Below are 19,476 nucleotides of genomic sequence, written 5' to 3'. Positions count from 1 at the left end.
TCAATAAATTGAAAATACTGAACAAAAGGAATCTTTAGCAGAACTCGAATACAACTGAAAACATTGGCAAGGACCTCTCCCCACAGCTGGATCCCAAGAACCGCTATATGCACAAGCTTGTGTGAAGCTGGGGTAAGAAACTGCAAATTTATCTACTGCTTGCACATTTAAATAAAGCTATAAATGCTAAGAAATAGAATTGTCAATTCATGCATCTGCTTTTGAAGTGGAATTATTCTGTTTATTATTCCTGAGCCATCACACCTACAGACAGACTTACAATCTCTGAAAACCATGGACTAAATTAAGAAGAAAGAGCACTGGAGAGACTGAAAAGTAACTAACTAGTTTTTCCTTGCCTCAGGAGAAAACACACTCATGCACAAAGCAATTACTAAAGGATTATTAACCAGAAGCAACCACAGGCATTTGTATTTCCTGTCTCCTCTAAACTTTTGGTGAAAATCAAAGCTTTAAGTTTCAAACCAACCTAAATTATGAAACTAAGTTACACTGAAGGAGTCATATCTAACAGCAGATTTATCACTAGATGAATACAATTTTACAGTGATTTCTGATAGTTCCATTCACTTAGATTACTTTGTTTCAAACGTGTATACTTGGTAAGAACTTGGAAACAACTGAACGTGAACACCAAGGCAAAGGCAAAACTGGTAAAGAAGGATACATGGGAAACGATCAGGACTCTTTATTATGCTCACTGCTTATATTAATATTGAATATAATAGTAGTTCTCTTTTTTAGGAATTAAAGTAACTATATGAGTAGTTATTTTACAATTCCAAATTTCTTGGAAAGAAAAGGCTGCTAAAAATTTCTATAAATTACAGTATTGATATGGACAGACAAAGGGTTCTTACTTGAATACTACACATTATTTAACCAGATTACACAAAAAGTTATTTCATCAGATTTAAAAAAAAAAAAAAAAAAAAGAAAGAAAGAAAAAAAAAACAAACCAGGGAAAAAAAACCAAAAAAAAACCCCATAAATTTTGAGTTTATAGAAGTATAACTACAAGCACAAGATATAAATTTCTCACATTCTTAATGGAGCTCTTCAATCAACTGGGAAGTTGAGAGATTTATGTTCTTCTTCCCTCTGTATAGAAGTTCTGGATTTCATTGCCAAACTCCTGTTCGCTGTTGCTTATCACTAGCATGCTCAAAAAACATGAAGTCCTAAGAAGGAAACAAAAAGCAAAGTAAACAAATACTCTTTTAATATAGTTCCTAGTTCAGAGATCTGGTTGCTTTGCAAGGTATTCAAAGCACCTTCCTCTCCGAAAGCTCAAATGACGAGAAGGTGGGAGTACCTCTCTCTATCCCCCCATCACCTGGGTCTCTCAGGATAGAACACACACAGAGAAAGAGGTGGTGAAAGAACAACAGGGAAACTTTAAATTACTGCTAACTGAAACTATGCTTCTGTTTACTCAGGATTCCTGCCGTGGCTTTGTTCGACCCGACTCAGTCCCTTAAATTTTACCTCAGACTGGTGTCCATCCTAATGGTGACTGCCTTTGGTTTACACCCGGGGGCCCCTTTTCTGTGGCTGGAGCCCTGGGCTGCTCGCACTTGTGAACACTGTACTTCACGCACATGGTAGCACATGAACACGCACAGCTAAGGAAAACCTGGTTTGTGCACAGGCTGTAAGAGGCTGGTGAGAACCTCCCAAAGTCAAGGCGCTTCACATGCCACTTTCCTCTCTCTGCAGCCCGGTCAGCACAGAAGCAGTGCACTTTTTGAAATGCTAGCTGATGCTGAATTGCACAGGCAAATGGAAACACAAGTGTGTTGCACACTGTTTTCAAAGAGCAAAGTAGCTGCACTGCAGCATTTGACACGGCGGGGTGAGAGGGCAGCTGAAGAGTGCTGTATGAAGTCAGACATGCTTTGCCTCCACAGAAGTCCCTCTGATCAGAAACAACTCTTCTGAGACCATTTAATCCTGCTCAGCTCGTTGCTTCACAGACTTCCAAGAAGGGGAGTCAGGAGGAACCAGCTGCAGCATTCAGCTGTCCAGCTCACCAGCTCAGCAAGCTGCTCTGGCTTTGGACGAATCTCTTGACTAATGCTGATCTGCACTTTTCTGGCTTCTCCATCCGTGTAAACATGCTTTCCTCTGCTAATAAGTCTGTAAGGAGTCTTCCCTTTACAAGCTTTCTCAATCTCATCACACATGAAGCTCTCCTTAAATACAGTTAGCACTTCCTGTAGTCTACAATAAGCTTATTATCTGAAATAATTCCTTGTTGCCCTCCATGGTTAGTTTTACACACAGGTAGTTCACAACAAGCTGTCACCCACTTCAAGGAGCTCAGAGTCAAATCCTTTACCAGCACAATTTGAACACGGAGATGAAAAAGTCAGTACATATTCAAGCATTAGTGACTATTACACTTACAATAAGGAAGCAAGCACCAATCATGACAGCTTTCATTTTTACGTCAAGGTCCATTGGGAATGTGATTCCAAAGTTATCAGCATCTGTAAAGGCTTCTTTCACAAACCCAGTCCACTGCTTCGAAATCCTCCCAACAGTAGCAGTCTCATCCACAGACTTCACCTAGTTTAATATAAAATTTAAAAAAAAAACAGCATCAAATCTGCCATTCATAACATTCCCAAATCCTTTTCAGGACAGATCATTTGAAAGCATCAGATTGTGTTATTTGAATTGACACAGTCATTGAATGCAAAGTCTGTCTTAAGTAACACATACATGAACTTAATTCTAAATCTGACTGTGGAGTTCAGTGCTGTAATGGTGTTGGAAGGCAGCTACTGCACACACACACTCTGCTGGAAGTATTGTCTTATAGCCAAGAGAGTGAATTAGTTTCTCCTGCCATGTATCAGGAACTGCTCAAGCGAAAACTAAACAAATTACATTCTTCTGTTCCAAAGCAGAAATTAGCCCTTTGTCAGCATCAGGTTTCCTAAAGTTAGATCCAGTCTTCAGGTCCAAAAATTAAAATGATACAAAATATGCTTTAGCAACTATTTTCAATGTCATTTCAAATTTAATGCTAGGCTAGCGTATCTACTACTTAATGTGTATGAAAATAATGATGCAGTAATCACTATTATTTTTAAGTGATAGTTGTAACGATTTATTTTACAAATAAAAAACATCATTTGTAAGGTAAAATAGATTCAAATCTGTATTTTAGGTCTAAATTATCTTGATTTACTTGGTCAGTGAATGATTATTAACCGATTAAATGAGTGGTTGTAGGAAGTAATTTTAATTAATACTTGGTACAGCTGAGAATAATTTTTTGTTAGGGCCTAACATAATAGATCCAAAACAATTTTGCTGCTGAATATTTCAGCGAAGTGATTTATGTGCAACCATAGGGAATCAGCCATGCTGATTGCTGATGAGTGGCTTTAAGATGTCATTTCTGGAAGTTTATCTAGAGTAATCTAGATATCCGCAGAAGTGAGTTGATTATACTAGCATTAAAAGATTACATACTAATTACTTAATATATACTACAGTTCAGTTGCCAGATAATAAGTAACAAACTACTGTCAAAATTATTATCTGAAAGAAGACGCATATAAATAATTTTTAGCATTGCATACCTCAAAATTGATGTCCTCACAACAGCTGCAGACAACACATGGGCCAGTAATTTTCAGTATATCCATTCTTTTCGCATCTTGAATGGTAAACTTTGGCAGGCAGGCATGCCAGTTCTGGACAACGTAACCAACTGGTGTTCCTGGAGGTGCCTGAACTTCCAGCTTCACAGGAAAAAGAAAACCTCCAAGTGAATGCTCGTGCTTTGATATGCTTTGGGACAAAACCCACACTAGCACACAAAGCAAACACATATTATTTTTCCATAGCAATCTGGCTTTCCAATGCATGAAGCTGCATGGGGTTTTCCAGGAACTTTTTCAGAAAACTGTACACACATTGCTGACCTCATATGCAACTTTTGCCTTCACTGAAAACAGTACGATACTTCTAAGGCTGTGGAGCACACAAGCTATGCATCTACGGTATGAAAATCAAAGTACAGTGAAAGAAAGGCTGTGAGCATCATGAAAGCATTCCATGAAGACATTACAGGATGCAGCTATAACAAATCCCACCATAAGAGCTCCAAGTAGGCTCACCTTTGAGGTTTCAGAAGTTGCATCACCCCATAATTATTTTAATATTAAAAAAGCTCATCATCTCGTGAGTTGACTTTCACTATAGCTTTCACAGTAGTAAAGTGAAAACTCTAGCTGTTATTTTAAAAGAGCCATTGCTTAACTCTTATATTGCAAGCCCACCTCCAGAGCAGATTTTGGCACTAACCACAGGTTCCCTGACATGCTGTTGAATCAAATTTTTCATTACTGTTATTAGAAGCGGCCAGAGTGCATCTAAGTGTTGCAGCACGCTTGCTGCTTCCCAGACCAAGGACTCCATGCACAAAGCCCACAGATATCTCTCTCTCCCCACAACTCAGAGGCAAAACCTGACTTCTTTCACCTCACCTCCTGATTAAAGACAACCCCATCTAAAACCTACACAGTTGGACCATGTCCCATGTGAAGGAGGATGGTGAGAGGGAGCAGCTCACCTCCTGTAAGCAGCAGGGAAAGCAGCACGAAGAACACCGGAGGGGTCTTTGCAGCGTTATCACCTCGTGGCCCAGGTTGTCTATAATCCGGAGGGTGAAGGGTCGTGATGGCCCACAGCAGTTCCTGGTACAGCAGTCAGTATCCTCTGCTGCAAAGTATACCCTTTGCCCCAGCGTATTCTTGATTTCATATTTGTTGTTTGTTTCAAAGCCAGACAAAACTGAAAAGTAGGAAGAGAACTGTTAAAATTTCTGAGGTGCATCTGGTCAGAAAAGTCACCACACTAACTCTGAAGCTACCCTTTGGGAAGGCAGACCTTGCTCAAAGTGTGTCAGAGGCACCTACTGGCAAAGGGAAGCGGTGGGGAAGGACCCTCGAGCGCAGCAGCCTGATGGAGAAGTTCATGGTTACTTCCCCTCTCTGAACATGGCAACGCAGAAAGAGCATGGAGATGTCCATCAGTCCCCTCCCACCAGACATGGACACCTACTGCCAGACCAAGCACCACAATTATAAGCGACACAGCATGGAAGCTTCCCAGGAAAGGGCTGAAGGGATGAGAATTAAAGAAACTTGTGAATTTGGGGGTGAAGCAAGAAAAGGGCTCTAGAGGGCACAAAAACTTCCAGAATGAGAAGGCTGAAAAAAAAGCCTTGCAGCCAAGATTTACAGCAGCCCAAATAGAAAACAACAAGAGCCAGGACAGAAATTCTGATTAATTTCTCTAACAAATGAAAGTACTTGTTGAAGCATTATGGAAAGAAAACGCAGCAGCATTAGGTGTCAGCTGAGACAGATGGTCCATTTCGTTTCTTCTATTTGAAAGACACTGATAACATGACTTTGATATTGTTAAAGTAAGCGGAATGAGGGGGGCAGAAGGAAAGCAGTTGAATTTGCTAAAACAGCAGGATTGCTTGGAAACAAGATCGGAGCCACATGCCAATCTATGGAATTAGATGAAGTAAGAGAGGACAGAAAAGAAGATCTTTAAGTAGGGAAGAGAGGCAAGTAAAAATCACGTGAATGAATAACATGGGAAATGTGTGACTTCAGCCACAACTAGCTACCAAGATCATCCAGTTGCATTGCTATGTATTTTTTTAATATATCAAACCTGCTTAAAATCCTCTGCCCTCCTATTTTCTCCCTGTTCTCCTCCACAACTTCTGCAGGAATTGAGACAGATAACAGAGGCAGGAAAGAGAAAGATGCGATCCATCTTAAATAAAGAGCGTCAAAGAAAGTCTAAATTGTACCGTTCTTGGGGCTATTAAAGATTTCTCTGCTATAAATACTTTGCACTTACTCTCAAGAAGTTCAATTTGCTGATGAATTAATATCTGGTCAATCTGTTCGCAGTTGAAAAATTAAACAGAATAAATAGTTAACAAGCTGTAACTAAGACAAATCTAGTTTTAAGAAGCACTCCTGTTTCATTTCAGAATGCAGATTTATGGATCAATACACTGTCTAGAGGCAGATCATCTACCAGTAAAGCTGTGGAAGTAGCTCACGTCCCCCCTGTCCTGTCTCCTGTCAATTTACCAGAACAGTGTTTCAGAGCACAGGAGCAGATGGAAGAAGTTTTACCCAAGCTGGTCTGGTTACAAGCACACAGGGCTCATGTGCCCGTGCTCCTTTCAGGAGTCAGGCTAGCTCAGCTACAGAGCCTGACAGAGCCTCTGATACCACATTTCCCAGATGCCCACAACAGGAGTCCATACAGAAAAAAGCAGGAAACAAATTCTACAGCAGAACCTCAGCTATGGCTCAGCTCTAAGTGAAACTCCAGAAAAATCAGCCTCTCCTCACTGGTGCTTGTTTGTTGGGGTTTTTTGTGTTGTTTTTTTGAGCAATTTGCAAAACTGGCAGCCATATGTCAGTGTTAAGCCTTGATACTTGCTCCCAGTGATGAGATGAACTGTACTTTTACAGTACAAGGACATCTTCTGTAATGTGGAAACAATTCTTATTTCGCTATTAACATTCTCTACGTTGTGAAGTCTGACTAACGCCTCTCCTAACAATGTTACAAAGAGGTGCAAAGAAAGCATCATGTAGAAAATTAACCACCTCTAATGTGCTACAATTGCCAATATTATACATATTTATTACATACACCTTGCCAAATCACATTATGTGTCACCAACAGTAGCTTCAGAAATGGGAAGGGTGTATGATAGCCCTGTGCCCCCAGGCCTTTAGCATCTCACTTGGCAGGAGAGTACTCCATGAAGTGCTGCAGCCAGAACAGGCACCTCCACACTCAAACGTGCATCAATCACATCATAAAAGGCTTCATTTAGCAGCCCAAAAGCAGCAAGCCATGCAGCTGATGCGTTTTTTAGCTTTTTCATGGCTACAGGCTGCTTCTTAGGTGAAACCTCTTCTCTGGAGAAGGAGAAAGGGTGCAGGTACCTGTGTGAGGTATTCCAGTCCAGGAGGGCAGTTGGGAAGAGGAGGAGGGACAGGCATCCAGATTGTCCTCTCACTCACGATAGGCTGGTTCTGGGTGGGTGGAAAAGCAAATCCCTCTGGGATTCTTACGTCCTGTCCCTGGAAGCCATAGCTCCCTGCACCTGTGACGCCTGGTGTGGTAGGAGAGATACAGTTATGAAAATTAGATGCTCGCAAAGATTTGTCCCATAGATCTTCAAAAGATAAATTCATTCACTACTTTGAACTACGAAGATCCTTACACCTACAATATATTTCAGTTATAGTATATACAACTTCTGTGAAGGAAGTTACACTGGATTGGGATGTTCTAATCCCTCCAGATGAAATCAAACAAGATAAATAAATGCATCATTCTTGAATACAGTAGTAATTTTATTCAAATAAAGACTGGTAATTCAAAAACCAGAAATAAACAAATTAAGGTTATTTCTAAGTAGAGAAGACAGAATACCTTAAACTACATGGTAAGTATTGGCATTTAACAAGTTGCAAATTGAGCAAATAAGGAATTTTAAGACCAAGTTTTCCTGGAATTATACCTTCTACTTATGTGACAGGAAATGTCCTTTTAGCAAAGTTCATCTGCATTTTTCAGACCAGATGAGTGTGATCTAAAAACTGCACTTTCCCACTTCTGTTTCAAAACCCAGGAAATCCACAACTCCTCCATGCAGGAGGTGTGTAGCAAGGGAGGAAATAGCTCCACACTTGTGAATGCCAAGTAAGCCTTCTCCAGTTAGCACTCAATAGGAAACAGAAGCTCTCATGGAGCACCTCAGGGTCTCAATGCTCAGCGCCCCACCAGATGGCACACACAGCACTGCCTCAGTGCTCAGAACCCCCCACGTCCCTGTACCCCGCCCCCACCGGCTGAGCACAGAGCCCTGCCTTGCTTGCAGCAACACGGCCTTTGCACCTGAAGCTGCTATTGAAAATTACAGAACAAGAAATACATTTTTCTTCTCGTTTAATACTTTCCTGCCAGGCAACAGGCTTTCAATATGATACAGACAAATTTTATATTTTAGTGGGAAGCAAGCACAATGCAGGACCCACAAAAAGGGTTTTGTACAGCTGTACAAACAGTTTGAGATACTGACTTGCAGAGCTCTCTTTATCCCAGATCAGTTCAGCACCAATGTTTCACACTGCATTACAATGCATGGACTGTTAACACGTGAAAGCTCGCGCTGTGGCCATGAGCAGAACAGTACCTCAGGTGATGGGAACAGCTCTGGCTTAAAGCCCATGGGTGGGAGGATCACCCACCCCAGAGAAGGATCTACCCTCGTGGAATCACTCTTTATGTTTGAACACAGGCTTTGCACACAAACTGTCTACTGCTGTGGTGTGTAAGTCTCTGCATATGCAATTATTCAAAACAAAACATGCTCCCCAGTCGCCCATCGCACAGGCAGCACATGCTCAGTCCCCACTGAAGCTAACTGTGCTTACAGACCCCAGGCTGCCCGGCCACACCATGCACAAGCTTTGACTTATGAATGGCACAGTAACTTAGGCCAAACTTTTTGCGTTTTACCTATAACTTACACTTTAAGCCTGATTGTTAGATATTGCTCACTGTGATTTGGTTTTTCAGAAAGTTACCAGAACACGAGAAACTATTCAGGAGTGCTGCATTTTGAATGCAGAGCGGAAAATGAGACAGAAGAAGAGAAAAGCAAGTGAGTAAAATCACATGCAAGTACAACAAGAGAGTAGGAAACAGCAACCGAATTCGTGAACCAGCAGAACTGCAAGAGGAAAACAATTCTTTTTACAGTTCTGGATAAATAAAGTGAAATACTGAAATCACAGAATCACAGAATGGTCAGGGTTGGAAAGGACCTCTGGAGATCACCTAGTCCAACCCCCTGCTAGAGCACATTCACCTACAGCAGGTTGCACAGCATCATGTCCAGGCGGGTTTTGAATGTCTCCAGAGGACATGCCTCTCTGGGCAGCCTGCTCCAGTGCTCTGTCATCCTCAAGGTAACAAAGTTCTTCCTCAGATTCAGATGGAACTTCCTGGGTTTCAGTTTGTGCCTGCTGCCCCTTGTCCTGTTGCTGGGCACTGCTGAAAAGAGCCCGGCCCCATCCTCTTGCCACTTGCCCTTAAAATATTTGTATGCATTTATAAGATCGCTTCTCAGTCTTCCCTTCTCCAGGCTAAACAGGCGCAGCTCTCTCAGCCTCTCCTCACATGGGAGATGCTCCAGTCCCCTCACCATCTCCGTAGCCCTCTGCCAGACCCTCTCCAGTAGCTCCCAGTCTCCCCTGACCTGGGCAGCCCAGCACTGGGCACAGCACTCCAGATGTGCCTCACCAGGGCAGAGCAGAGGGGGGATCACCTCCCTCCACCTGCTGGCCACGGCCCTCCCAGTGCACCCCAGGGTCCCACTGGCCACCTTGGCCACATGGGCACGCTGCTGGCCCATGGGCACCTTGCTGCCCACCAGCACTCCCAGGTCCTTCCCCGCAGAGCTGCCCCCCAGCAGGTCAGCCCCAGCCCGTGCTGGTGCGTGGGGCTGCTCCTCCCCAGGGGCAGGACCCTGCACTTGCCTTTGCTGAACTTCCCCAGGTTCCCTCTGGCCTGCCCAGGTCTGGCTGAATGGCAGCGCAGCCTCCCGGTGCACCAGCCGCTCCTCCCAGTTCCGCACCACCCCCAGACTGGCTGAGGGTGCCCCTGCCCCTCCACCCAGGCCGCTGATGGATGAGCTGCACAGGGCTGGCCCCAGCACTGACCCTGGGGAACACCGTGAGCTACAGGCCTCCAGCTGGCCCCTGCGCCGCTGGTCACAGCCCTCTGAGCTCCGCCATCCCGCCCGTTCTCAGCCCACCTCGCTGCCCGCTCGCCTGACCCACACCGCCTGCGCTCACCTGGGAGGGTGTTACGGGAGACAGCGGCAAAAGTGTCAAAATAAGTTAAAAGAGTTGCCCATCAGCAAGAAGCTGCCACACATTAATTGCTTTGCATCGGTAACACTGCCCTAACAAACTCCCCATGGCAACCACTGAGGAACATCCAACATCTTTAATGTTGCTCAGCACACACTAACGTGTAACACCAAGAAGGAAAGTGGATGACTTTTCAGCAAAACAGAAATTAGCAGAAACTCTACAGAATTAACAACAGAAAAGTACATCAGAGATGGTCACCCTTGTGAAACCTACTGTTCCCATGCTTATTTCCTAATGGTATAGCAGATCTGTAGCCAAGCAACCTACCTTGGTAAGTCCCAGGTGCGTGCTGAGGGTGGCCATAGGGGACTTGATATCCTGGCACATAGTTAGCACTTGAAAATCCAGGTGCTGGTGAAGGTTTATGTGCTGGAAAAATGGAAGAAACGCTCTTAAGTATGGCTCGTTTCCTCCTGCCTTAGGGTGAAAGTTCCCCAACATTGCCTCCTTTTTCAGAGCAGACACATAGCAAAATTAAGCAGCTGTTTTCTGTACAGCAAAAACTGTATAATAAGTTCACATTTATGCACAATATGTATATTAAACATCAGTATAATGTAAACGAGTCCTGATTTTTAAAGTGCAGAAAAAATGCAGGTATTGCACATGATGTCATGAAGACATCACAGAATCATTTAGCTCAGAAGGGACTTCTTGAGATCACCTAGTCCAACGCCTGCTCAGCCAGGATCAGTTTGCTCCCTGTCTGGACCAGAAGTGCCTTTGTTCATCTATATTTAGGAGGCTTTAATTCAAAGGATTGCCACGGAACTGACAGGCTGCCCTTCTGTACAGAACAGACTGGTAAAGCGCCATTCTCCACTACATAAAACATTTTGCCCCAATTTCTTCAAGTTAGGACTACACTGACATTTCACTAACAGACTCAGAGGGTTATATATTTTAAAACATTTACTAAGTTCCGTTTGTAAGCAGAAATAATCTGAATTTTGATTTTTTTAAATTTTTATTTAACTTCAAAAATCAAGATCTGAAAATGTAAGCTATATATTTTGCAAATGATTCAATTTTTAAATGTAAGTAATTTCAAACAGCCATACATATTTCATAAAATTAGAAGGTAAACTAATAGCTAAGTTCATATACCTTGAATACCTCAGAAGGACCCACGTTATCTTTGATATTAACAAAAGATGACTTTTTTTTATATTTTACTCACCTTGCATTGCTGTGGATCTGCTTAGAGTTGTTCTGCAAAACAACATTTTTTTATTTCATGGGGTTTTTAATACATAATTTCACACAAGAGTTATTCAGAGTTCTTTATTTATTATTGTTAAATGATACTTGCCTGTCTAAACCTTATGGGAAAGGTGAATTACAAATACAAGCTACAATAACCGTAAATACCTCAGTTTCCTTCTGACTATGTCTCCACCACAATGCAAGTCTGAATTATGTATGCCTGTGTTCATGCTTTGAGTGTTCTGAAATCATCCTCACTCTGAAGAAAGCGTCAGGAGGTGCAGTTATTTCATTGCAGTGCAAGACTCCATTACACAGCCATTCAGAAACATCACGCAATTCATATGAACAAATTACTGCAGTAATTTCAGAGCAACTGGTTTAGCCTATTAACATCGACTACAAAACCTGCTTGGGTAAATCCTGGAGTAGCCGTGATGCTATGCTACCACCTATTCTGTTCTTTATGCTATTCCACTTATGAAATTGGAGTACTAAATATCATATATCCAATTTTTGTCTCCATACAATAATAAAGGGTGGGCTTGCACAGGTGTGTGGGCTTCCACAGAAGAATACCATGAGTGAAAGGGCAAACTGCTTGTCTTTTTCTGTCTACTCTTTCAGGGTTCCCAAAAGGAGTTAAAAAAAAAAGCAGAAAGAACATCTACTGATGCCATTATCAACCTTCAGAGATACTCCTTTCAGTCTCTGGGGTAACAAGGGAAGCAAGACAATGGCGGCAACTTCTATTAAAGACAGGTCCAAAACAGCCAGAAGATCCATAAGCTGAAGTATAAAATAGAACGGTTATAGGTATTTCTGTTTATAGGATCAAAAGCTTCAAAATAAACAATAAACCTAGTTATCCTTTAAAAAGAATGCAGTTCAAGTTAAACTAGTCATATATTTTGCCTGTTATGGTTCTTCCAACTAGTTCAGCTTAATGAAGATGGTCGTTCAAAGCTGGAAACAAAACTGAAACTACTGAAAGCAGCTCCTCCCTGTTTTCACTTCATGAGTAAAAGCAGATATGACAGAAGGATGTTTAATAGTTTTAGAATGACCAACTTTACATTCAAAACCTCCATCCTGTTCTGTGCACTTTAGTTGTATCCTGGTCCTCATATGAATATGGGTTAAAAAAACAAAAGTAAGAGGCAATAATTTAAAATTATATACCTAATTTAAAAATCTGGAAGAACACATTTAAACTACATAACTTAAACCTTGTTCTCACAGTTGATCATACAGAGTGACAAGTTTAATATATGACGTATTAAAAAACATTGGTAAAACTACCAGCTTGTAGGAATAGCACAAATTAAAGATGAATAAAAAACTTGTTATTTAAAGTAGCAAAAGATCAATTTATCATGTGAGATGTTCCAGCTACCTGAACGTCAGTGAAATACTGAGAATTACAACTGAACTTTTGGTAAAGGGAGAGTAGAGACAGAATCATATGATTTATTTAAAAGTATTTATAGTAGCCCAGAATCTTTCTTTCTCCCTATGATCACACATATATGCCACTGTGCAATGCAGGATTTAGAAAACGTTTATATGCTTTAGAGCTAGAAAAGCAACAAGGATTTTAAAAAGTTCAACTCCCATTTCATCAGACATAATGCTAAAGAGAACAGTTAAGATAATTTATTTTATTAAAATTATCTTTTCTTCCATTCCTTTTTATCTAGCCTCCTTCTACCACCTCTGCTTCAGTCACGAAGATTAACATGGTGTCAGTCACGCCCTGCTTTTCATCTGAATAATTTATAAAGAGTGTGAAATAAAAATCTGAAATACCAAAGGAATGAGGAACAAAACCTCATTTCTTTCAACCTTTATATTGTGCAATATATTGTTCAGTTACATGTGCAGAAACCTCAGCCCAGAAACAGTAGTAAGGGGAAAACCAGACACTTAAGAAATGTGTTGGTTCCAGCTGCCTGGGTTACACAAAGCAATGATTTGAAGCCTACATTTTCATTTCCGTTTAATAAAATGAGGCTTTGCATGAGGATCCTTTACATTTTATTACATTATTTGCAATATTTGCTGATCAAACATTCCCCCCAACCTCCCAGCAGAGTGCTGAAGGGCAAGGGGAGGGTGGGGACCAGGCTCCAGTTCCCAACACCTCACCCCCCACGGGGGCTATTTCGGCTTAGGGCTATATAAAGGGAGCCTGTGCTGGGGAAATCCATCGAGTTTGCCCTTTCCTGACAGATTCCCATAGTAACTCATAGCTCTGGGTCCACTGTCCCAAAGGGAGTACAGGTGAGATACAAATATTCTCTCTTCTCTGGAAAAGGGGCTGTATCTGGGTTCAGCTTTACACAAGTGAAAGCAGAATCAATTTTGCTGACAGAAAAGAAGAACCAGGGGAACTGGGAATGCTTCATGCAAAGCAGCTGTCTGGTAATGAATAACCCTTGTGAAATACAGTGTCCGGAGGGTCTGAGGTCCCCCCACTGTGCCTGTGCTCCTGGAGTGGGAAGGGTGGGCACTGCCAGCCGCCCCGCCTGAAACACACAACTTGAACCCCGCAGCACAGCTCCCAGCTTCAACCACTGCAACAGAGAGAGGAACGAAAGGCAATAGAACTTCCCCTGCCCTCCACACAGTCCTTCCTTCAGCTACCAAGTTCAGCTGCGGGTTAGCAAGCTGTCAGAAGACCTCCACACCCCATCTGCTGTACTGCTCATGAGAGAAAGGAACTCATATCAAGACATCTCGTTCTTCATACCCTGTCCCTATATGTTGTACTATCTAGGACCCAGACTCCCTCCTCATCCGCAGGAGTTCCCAGACCTCTTCCCTTTGCTCTCAGAAGCAGCAGTCAGTTGCTGCGATAGCCTAAACCCTCTCACCCAGCACCAGCACACCCAACCGGTTCCTTGTTTCTTCCTCACTTTCTTGAATCGTTATTCGAACAGGTAACATGGAAGCAACCCTCAGAGGCATCCAGGTGCCCGTGGAAGCAATCCTCAGGGGCATCCAGGTGCCCAGGCACAATGTTTTTCCCCCCCCCCAGGAGTTTTGAGCCCAGGTACTTAAGGACAGCCAAAAACTTTTGGGAAGGAAACTGAGGAAATACTGGTTCCAAAGAAAGTCGGAACAAAACTGTTGAACAGCAGGGAAATAACATCCCTAGATTGTTCTATTTTAAGGAATGGCAGAATGTTTTTTTTCAGACACTTTCTCATTTTCAGAATTGCATTACACAGCTACATCTCCCTTACCCTGATGTGTGTCAGTAAATACACTGCAACTGCTTTAGAGATGCCTTCATTCAGTTAACCAGAGCTTCTGCTTTTTATCAGAAAACCAGTGTGCTTGCACAACAATCAGTTTCATTTCTCAACAAGCTCACGAAAATACTGCCAAGAGCATGTTAATGTAAGCCTCGAAGCACAAACATCACGCTTGGTGCCATTTAAATACCAAGCCAGGCCCTTTCCAAGAAAGCTCATGATTCAAAAAACAGACCCAGAAAGCCAAACAGCTGTGAGGCACGCATTAGTTCACCCTAACTAGCTTTGCAGCACGTCTTTTCACCATCACATTATACTAAACTATTCAGCCACTGGATTTTAACCTCAACTGCTGGAGAAACCGCATACTGCAAAATAATCTAGTTGATCTGATTAAACAGCTTATTTTCTGCTAACACGAAGGAATGAAACGAGCTAGAATTTGACCTAAAATTATTTTGTTCTGATGCACGGAGGTGCCCCCCTCCCCTTACCCAGCCACCTCCCCTGACACCTGGCAGTCCCCACCAGGCAACACTGGGGTACCAGCCCCACCGAGCCCCAGCAGGGCTCCCCCAGACAGCCTCGGCAGCAAGGTTTCCGTACACCTGTCTTTGCAAGCGAGTTACTTTGCTAAAGAGCGGCATCTTCTACCTCAACGTGCAATCCCCAACCGGAAAACGTGATTAAGAAAAAATCATCAGGACCCTTTTCACAGCCCTTCTCATCATTAAGCATCCCTGCGCTGAAAAAAAACCCCGGCTCCCTGAAAGGACCGCCTGGAAGCAATCATACACGGTAAAGGCATTTCTATTCACAGCAAAAATATACCCGTTCACAGGGACGAGCAGCCGCTCCACGGCGTCCCGCAGCGACCGCCGCTCCGCTCCGCAGCGCCCGGCGCAGCCCCGGGGCCCCGCCCGGTGTCCGGGGGGGCGGCGGGGCCGGGCGGGGTGGGCGGGCGGCCGGGCTTCCCCCACCGCCCAGGGGCGGGCCCGGCCGCTCGGGGCTCGGGCAACCGCTTTCCTCTGCCGTGGGAATGGAACACAAGGTCAAACGTTTGCTTAAAATGAAGCGGTGCCGTTATTCCTGGAAGGCGCTCACGTCGCTCTCGGTGTAACTTCTACAGCTGGAGTAAGTCGGGTGTGCTTTCGTGAAGGAGGCACTTCAGATTTGCCCGCTTAACCGTGGCCTTTATATGTATATCACATGATTATTCACAGTAAAATACAATTCTAAAAAAAACTATCTTCGGTTTCCTATAGTTGTTACCCCATCACCTTCCCCTACCTGAACAAGTTCCCACCATAACCCAAATGCTGAGCAAAGACAGACAGTTTCTGTGAAACAGCTATCAGTGGAAGGAAAAAGAAAAAAAAAAAAAAAAAAAAAAAAAAAACAACGGAACCCCAGCCCCCTTTGATTAATGCTTACCCTGATGCCCTGTTTCTGCAAAGTTTCCTGAAAATACAGGTGATCTGAGGAAGTGTTTACCTTGGGTTCATTACTACAGTGATACTTCACAGTATGATGCTACCTAGAGAAGTACAGGCAGCACAGTGCATTCATGTGGCTTGAGGAAACACTTTTCCAGTCTGAAAAGGTCCAAAGTTTCTAAAAGTTTCCCAAAACTTTTCAAGTTTTTTTGTGTTTCAGAAACATTTGCCTCTGGATAGCTCCCCCAAACATGAGCCTTAGAAAAAAGGACAGTTCCATGATGCAGAATCCAGACATAGATGATGGTGAGAACGAGGATAAGGAATAGTGACACCTATTAATTTGTTTACTCTTTCAATAACAAGTTTATCCATACAAGGTGAAGAATCCCAAAAGGACAGGCAGTACCTCAAGTTCAAACCTGGCTGTATACAAATGCATTTTGTCTGTGATCCCAATTTTACCGCACTTTCCTGTTTTTCCATGCAGGTGCTGGGCAGCCACTCGCTGTGCTTAATCCATTAGCTGACGTCCTTTAGTGCTGAAGAACAGAGAAGCCCAAAAGGAGAGTCTCAGGAGAGCTGCTGAAGGTCTTTCATGTAAAAGTAGCTGGAGTTTTGGACCTGGATGATCACTCTAAAAGAAAGGCTCATCAGGATTTCTGGTAAATAAGGTTTACCATAAAATTATTTAAAAACAAACAAACAAAAAAGACATACTGTTACATCTCAAAGTGCCCCAATTTGTTGGTGGATTTGCTGCTGAATCCTATGAGATTAAGACAGGGAAGTGTTAAATTCCTCACTTTCAGCACACCCTTTTAAGACAGAAGCTACTTTCTTACAAAATGTGTTCTACATTCCAAATATTTTCAGGTTAAAGCTGATCAAAGGATACAGTTAACATCAGTGTTATAAGTACTGTTATATTATATATAACATATATATATTTGTTTTATATATAAACAACAGAAATATATATGATATAATGTTATCAGTACATAGGCCATTGTGTGAGCCAGCACAGGCAGGACACAGGAACAACCACAAAACCATGGATGAAATGCAAAGAGTAAACATATTTTCATTACCTTGCCAGCCAGCGGATCCCTGAAGCAGCACCCAGGCAGAGGCACACAAACAGGGATGTGGGCACCGCGGAGCTCGGCCCATGCTAGAAGATCACCGAACCTGCTGGGTTCGCCTGTGTATCAGGGATTCACGCAGGCGTAGTGTACCACTGTGCTTTGATCTTTCCCACAGCGAGGCAGGAATCTCAAGCATGTTCTATAGGGTGCCTCTAAGTCTATCACAGGCCTATATTATCTAAACACAGATGTTCTACTTGTCAAACACACAAAACTAAACAATTAGTATGATATATGTGCTTTTGTACACCCCAGCTGCAAGTCACTTGAGGATGTTTACAATCCTCCTCACCAATCTTCCATTATTTTCCCACAGCCATGAATATATTAATCTGAAATGCCTGATTTTGCAAGGGTCATTGTAGATTTACACAATGCATTTTAATGATAAAACATTAATTGTAAAATGTTCCAGGACTACAGAGAAATTGGTAAAATATATTGCAGAAGATTGGCTTGTGGAAACATTTCTTTAAATGTTGCTGTTCAGATTCACATGGAAGTTGTATTGTCTACGAACATGTAGTCTATATTTTCACTGTAATGGATTGTTGTTTATATATTAATGATTTCTTAATCTTTAGATTGTATAAAAACAATTACATTCTGTATTTTTTTTATAACACATTACACTGAATAGCAGAATACTTTCTTGGGTTTTAAACCTAAACAACAAATTTTCCTGCTAGTTTCTTCAATGTTTTTGGTTCCCAGATCATTCAATAAACAGGATAAATGAAACTTAAAAAAAAAAAAAATTACGGTCTTTTAAACTTCTGTTCATATTGCTGAAAGTCCTATCTTTCATTCTTCAGAAGCCTTTGGATACTATTACATGTAACAAAGTGTACAGGTGTAGATAAAAGCTAGTGAGATGCAATATGCAAGTCTTATTTTCAGGATAGAATTATAAAACAAAGCAAAGAACAGTTCTGTCAAAGGGTCTAAATAATGGATCTATGATAGCAAAATGCACTTTTGATATTTCCATCTCTAGGCTGCTGCTCTCCTTTTCTTTCATTATCCATTCCTACTCCACAAGGCTTAGGAGTACTTCCAGACAAGTACTAGTTACCTATGAAGAAGATAATCCTGTTCGATAGATGACTGGAAACAAAAATGCGTGATGCTTTCACAAGAAGGGAAAAAGATAGTCTGCTGCTTCTGTGTTAGGGACTAGCTAGCTAATTCTTAAAATCAAATGATCACAGTGTTAAGGGGGCTGCAATAAGTAGATTCGTTCTGAAATGTATCTCAGATGGCATCAAATATAAGCCCCTTGCCCAGGCAGCACAGCAAACACAGGCACCTCTTTGCCAGATTCCATGGCTTTCAGTACCTTTGCAGCAAGGTAGTAACTGCAGCTCAGCTTCAATCATGTGTTATGTACCATGAAGTAACAGATGAAGAATTCAATGCTCAGAGGTTATAAAGCCTAAATTAGAGTCTTACAGAAAGAAAGTCAGCACCGGTTCTGACAGCTTGTCCAGGAATACCAGGGGCACAGGGAACACATGGAACTCCTGATGGATAACCCTGAGCAACAAAATTACCTTGTCCTCAGGAAAGAACAGTTCAGAATATTAAATATTAACTTTACACTACTCCAAGATAGTATGATAGAAAACAGTATGAAAACCTGTCCCACCTATCATCTCTTGCAACCTACAAAATTAACAGCCCAGTTTTCACAGCCTTTAGTCTGACCAAGATCGCACTTGGCTACACTCAGGGCTGAAAATTTGACAAATTGCTCCCTGACTATGGGGTTTTGAACTTCCATAGAAATACCTGAGAGGAGGCTCAGCATGAACTAAACAGTCAAATTGCTGAGAGGTTTGATGATCTGCACAAATTAGTGTTGTATCACATGAAATCATCCAAACCGCATCGCTGACCGAGCCTCGCGGTGTTCTGCCTGCACCACAAAGCCTCCCTTGCTAGCCTCAGGAAGCTGGCTCACCGTGCTGACCCTAGCTGTTTGAAAACCTGGATACATCTGGAAAAGTTGTAATAACTTTTCTGGATTGTCTTAAAGTCAACTTTGTATGAAAATTCAACAAAGAGTGGTACCGAGGCAGCCTGCAGCCTCCCCTTGGTGGCAGCCAGCCAGTGCTCCCAGCTCTGCCTCCCCGAGTCGAGCCCCACATTTCAGCGGGTGCCAGGCAGGAGCAGTGCCCGGCCGGGCTTCAGCTCATTCCTGGAGCAAAGCCAAGCCCACAGAATGGCATTACAATGCTGTTGATACCAAAGTCCACGCAGTTTACAGATCCAAGTGTTTAATACCCACTCAACCCCACCCCCCCCCAAAAAAAAAAAAACCAACAACAAAACAACAAAAAAACCCCGAACCCTCTATCAAAATGTATTACTCTGTTTCAATAGAAAA

The 19,476-nt window shown here is 42.5% G+C and overlaps 1 protein-coding gene and 1 long non-coding RNA gene across 2 annotated transcripts; one reads left to right on the top strand and one right to left on the bottom strand.

The window, feature by feature from the left end:
• Positions 1 to 685: 685 nt before the first annotated feature.
• Positions 686 to 15,436, bottom strand: LOC308072905 (phospholipid scramblase 1-like). Its single transcript, XM_080410473.1, has 9 exons — positions 15,335 to 15,436; positions 11,218 to 11,249; positions 10,305 to 10,406; positions 7,035 to 7,204; positions 5,923 to 5,965; positions 4,613 to 4,833; positions 3,618 to 3,779; positions 2,431 to 2,592; positions 686 to 1,202 (listed from the first exon to the last, which is right to left on the bottom strand). Exons 2-9 carry the CDS (start codon positions 11,222 to 11,224, stop codon positions 1,143 to 1,145), a joined length of 927 nt encoding a protein of 308 aa, XP_080266599.1. The 5' UTR covers positions 11,225 to 11,249; positions 15,335 to 15,436; the 3' UTR covers positions 686 to 1,142.
• Positions 15,437 to 16,481: 1,045 nt separating this feature from the next.
• On the top strand, positions 16,482 to 19,386 carry LOC308072913. Its single transcript, XR_013931843.1, has 2 exons — positions 16,482 to 16,604; positions 17,039 to 19,386. It is a non-coding gene; the product is annotated as an uncharacterized lncRNA (long non-coding RNA).
• Positions 19,387 to 19,476: the final 90 nt, after the last annotated feature.

Source organism: Falco punctatus (genome assembly GCF_963210335.1).
Source record: "Falco punctatus genome assembly, chromosome: 13".
NCBI classification, from domain to species: domain Eukaryota; kingdom Metazoa; phylum Chordata; class Aves; order Falconiformes; family Falconidae; genus Falco; species Falco punctatus.
The sequence above is the reverse complement of the archived record's forward strand: the minus strand, read 5'-3'. Positions and strand labels throughout refer to the sequence as shown.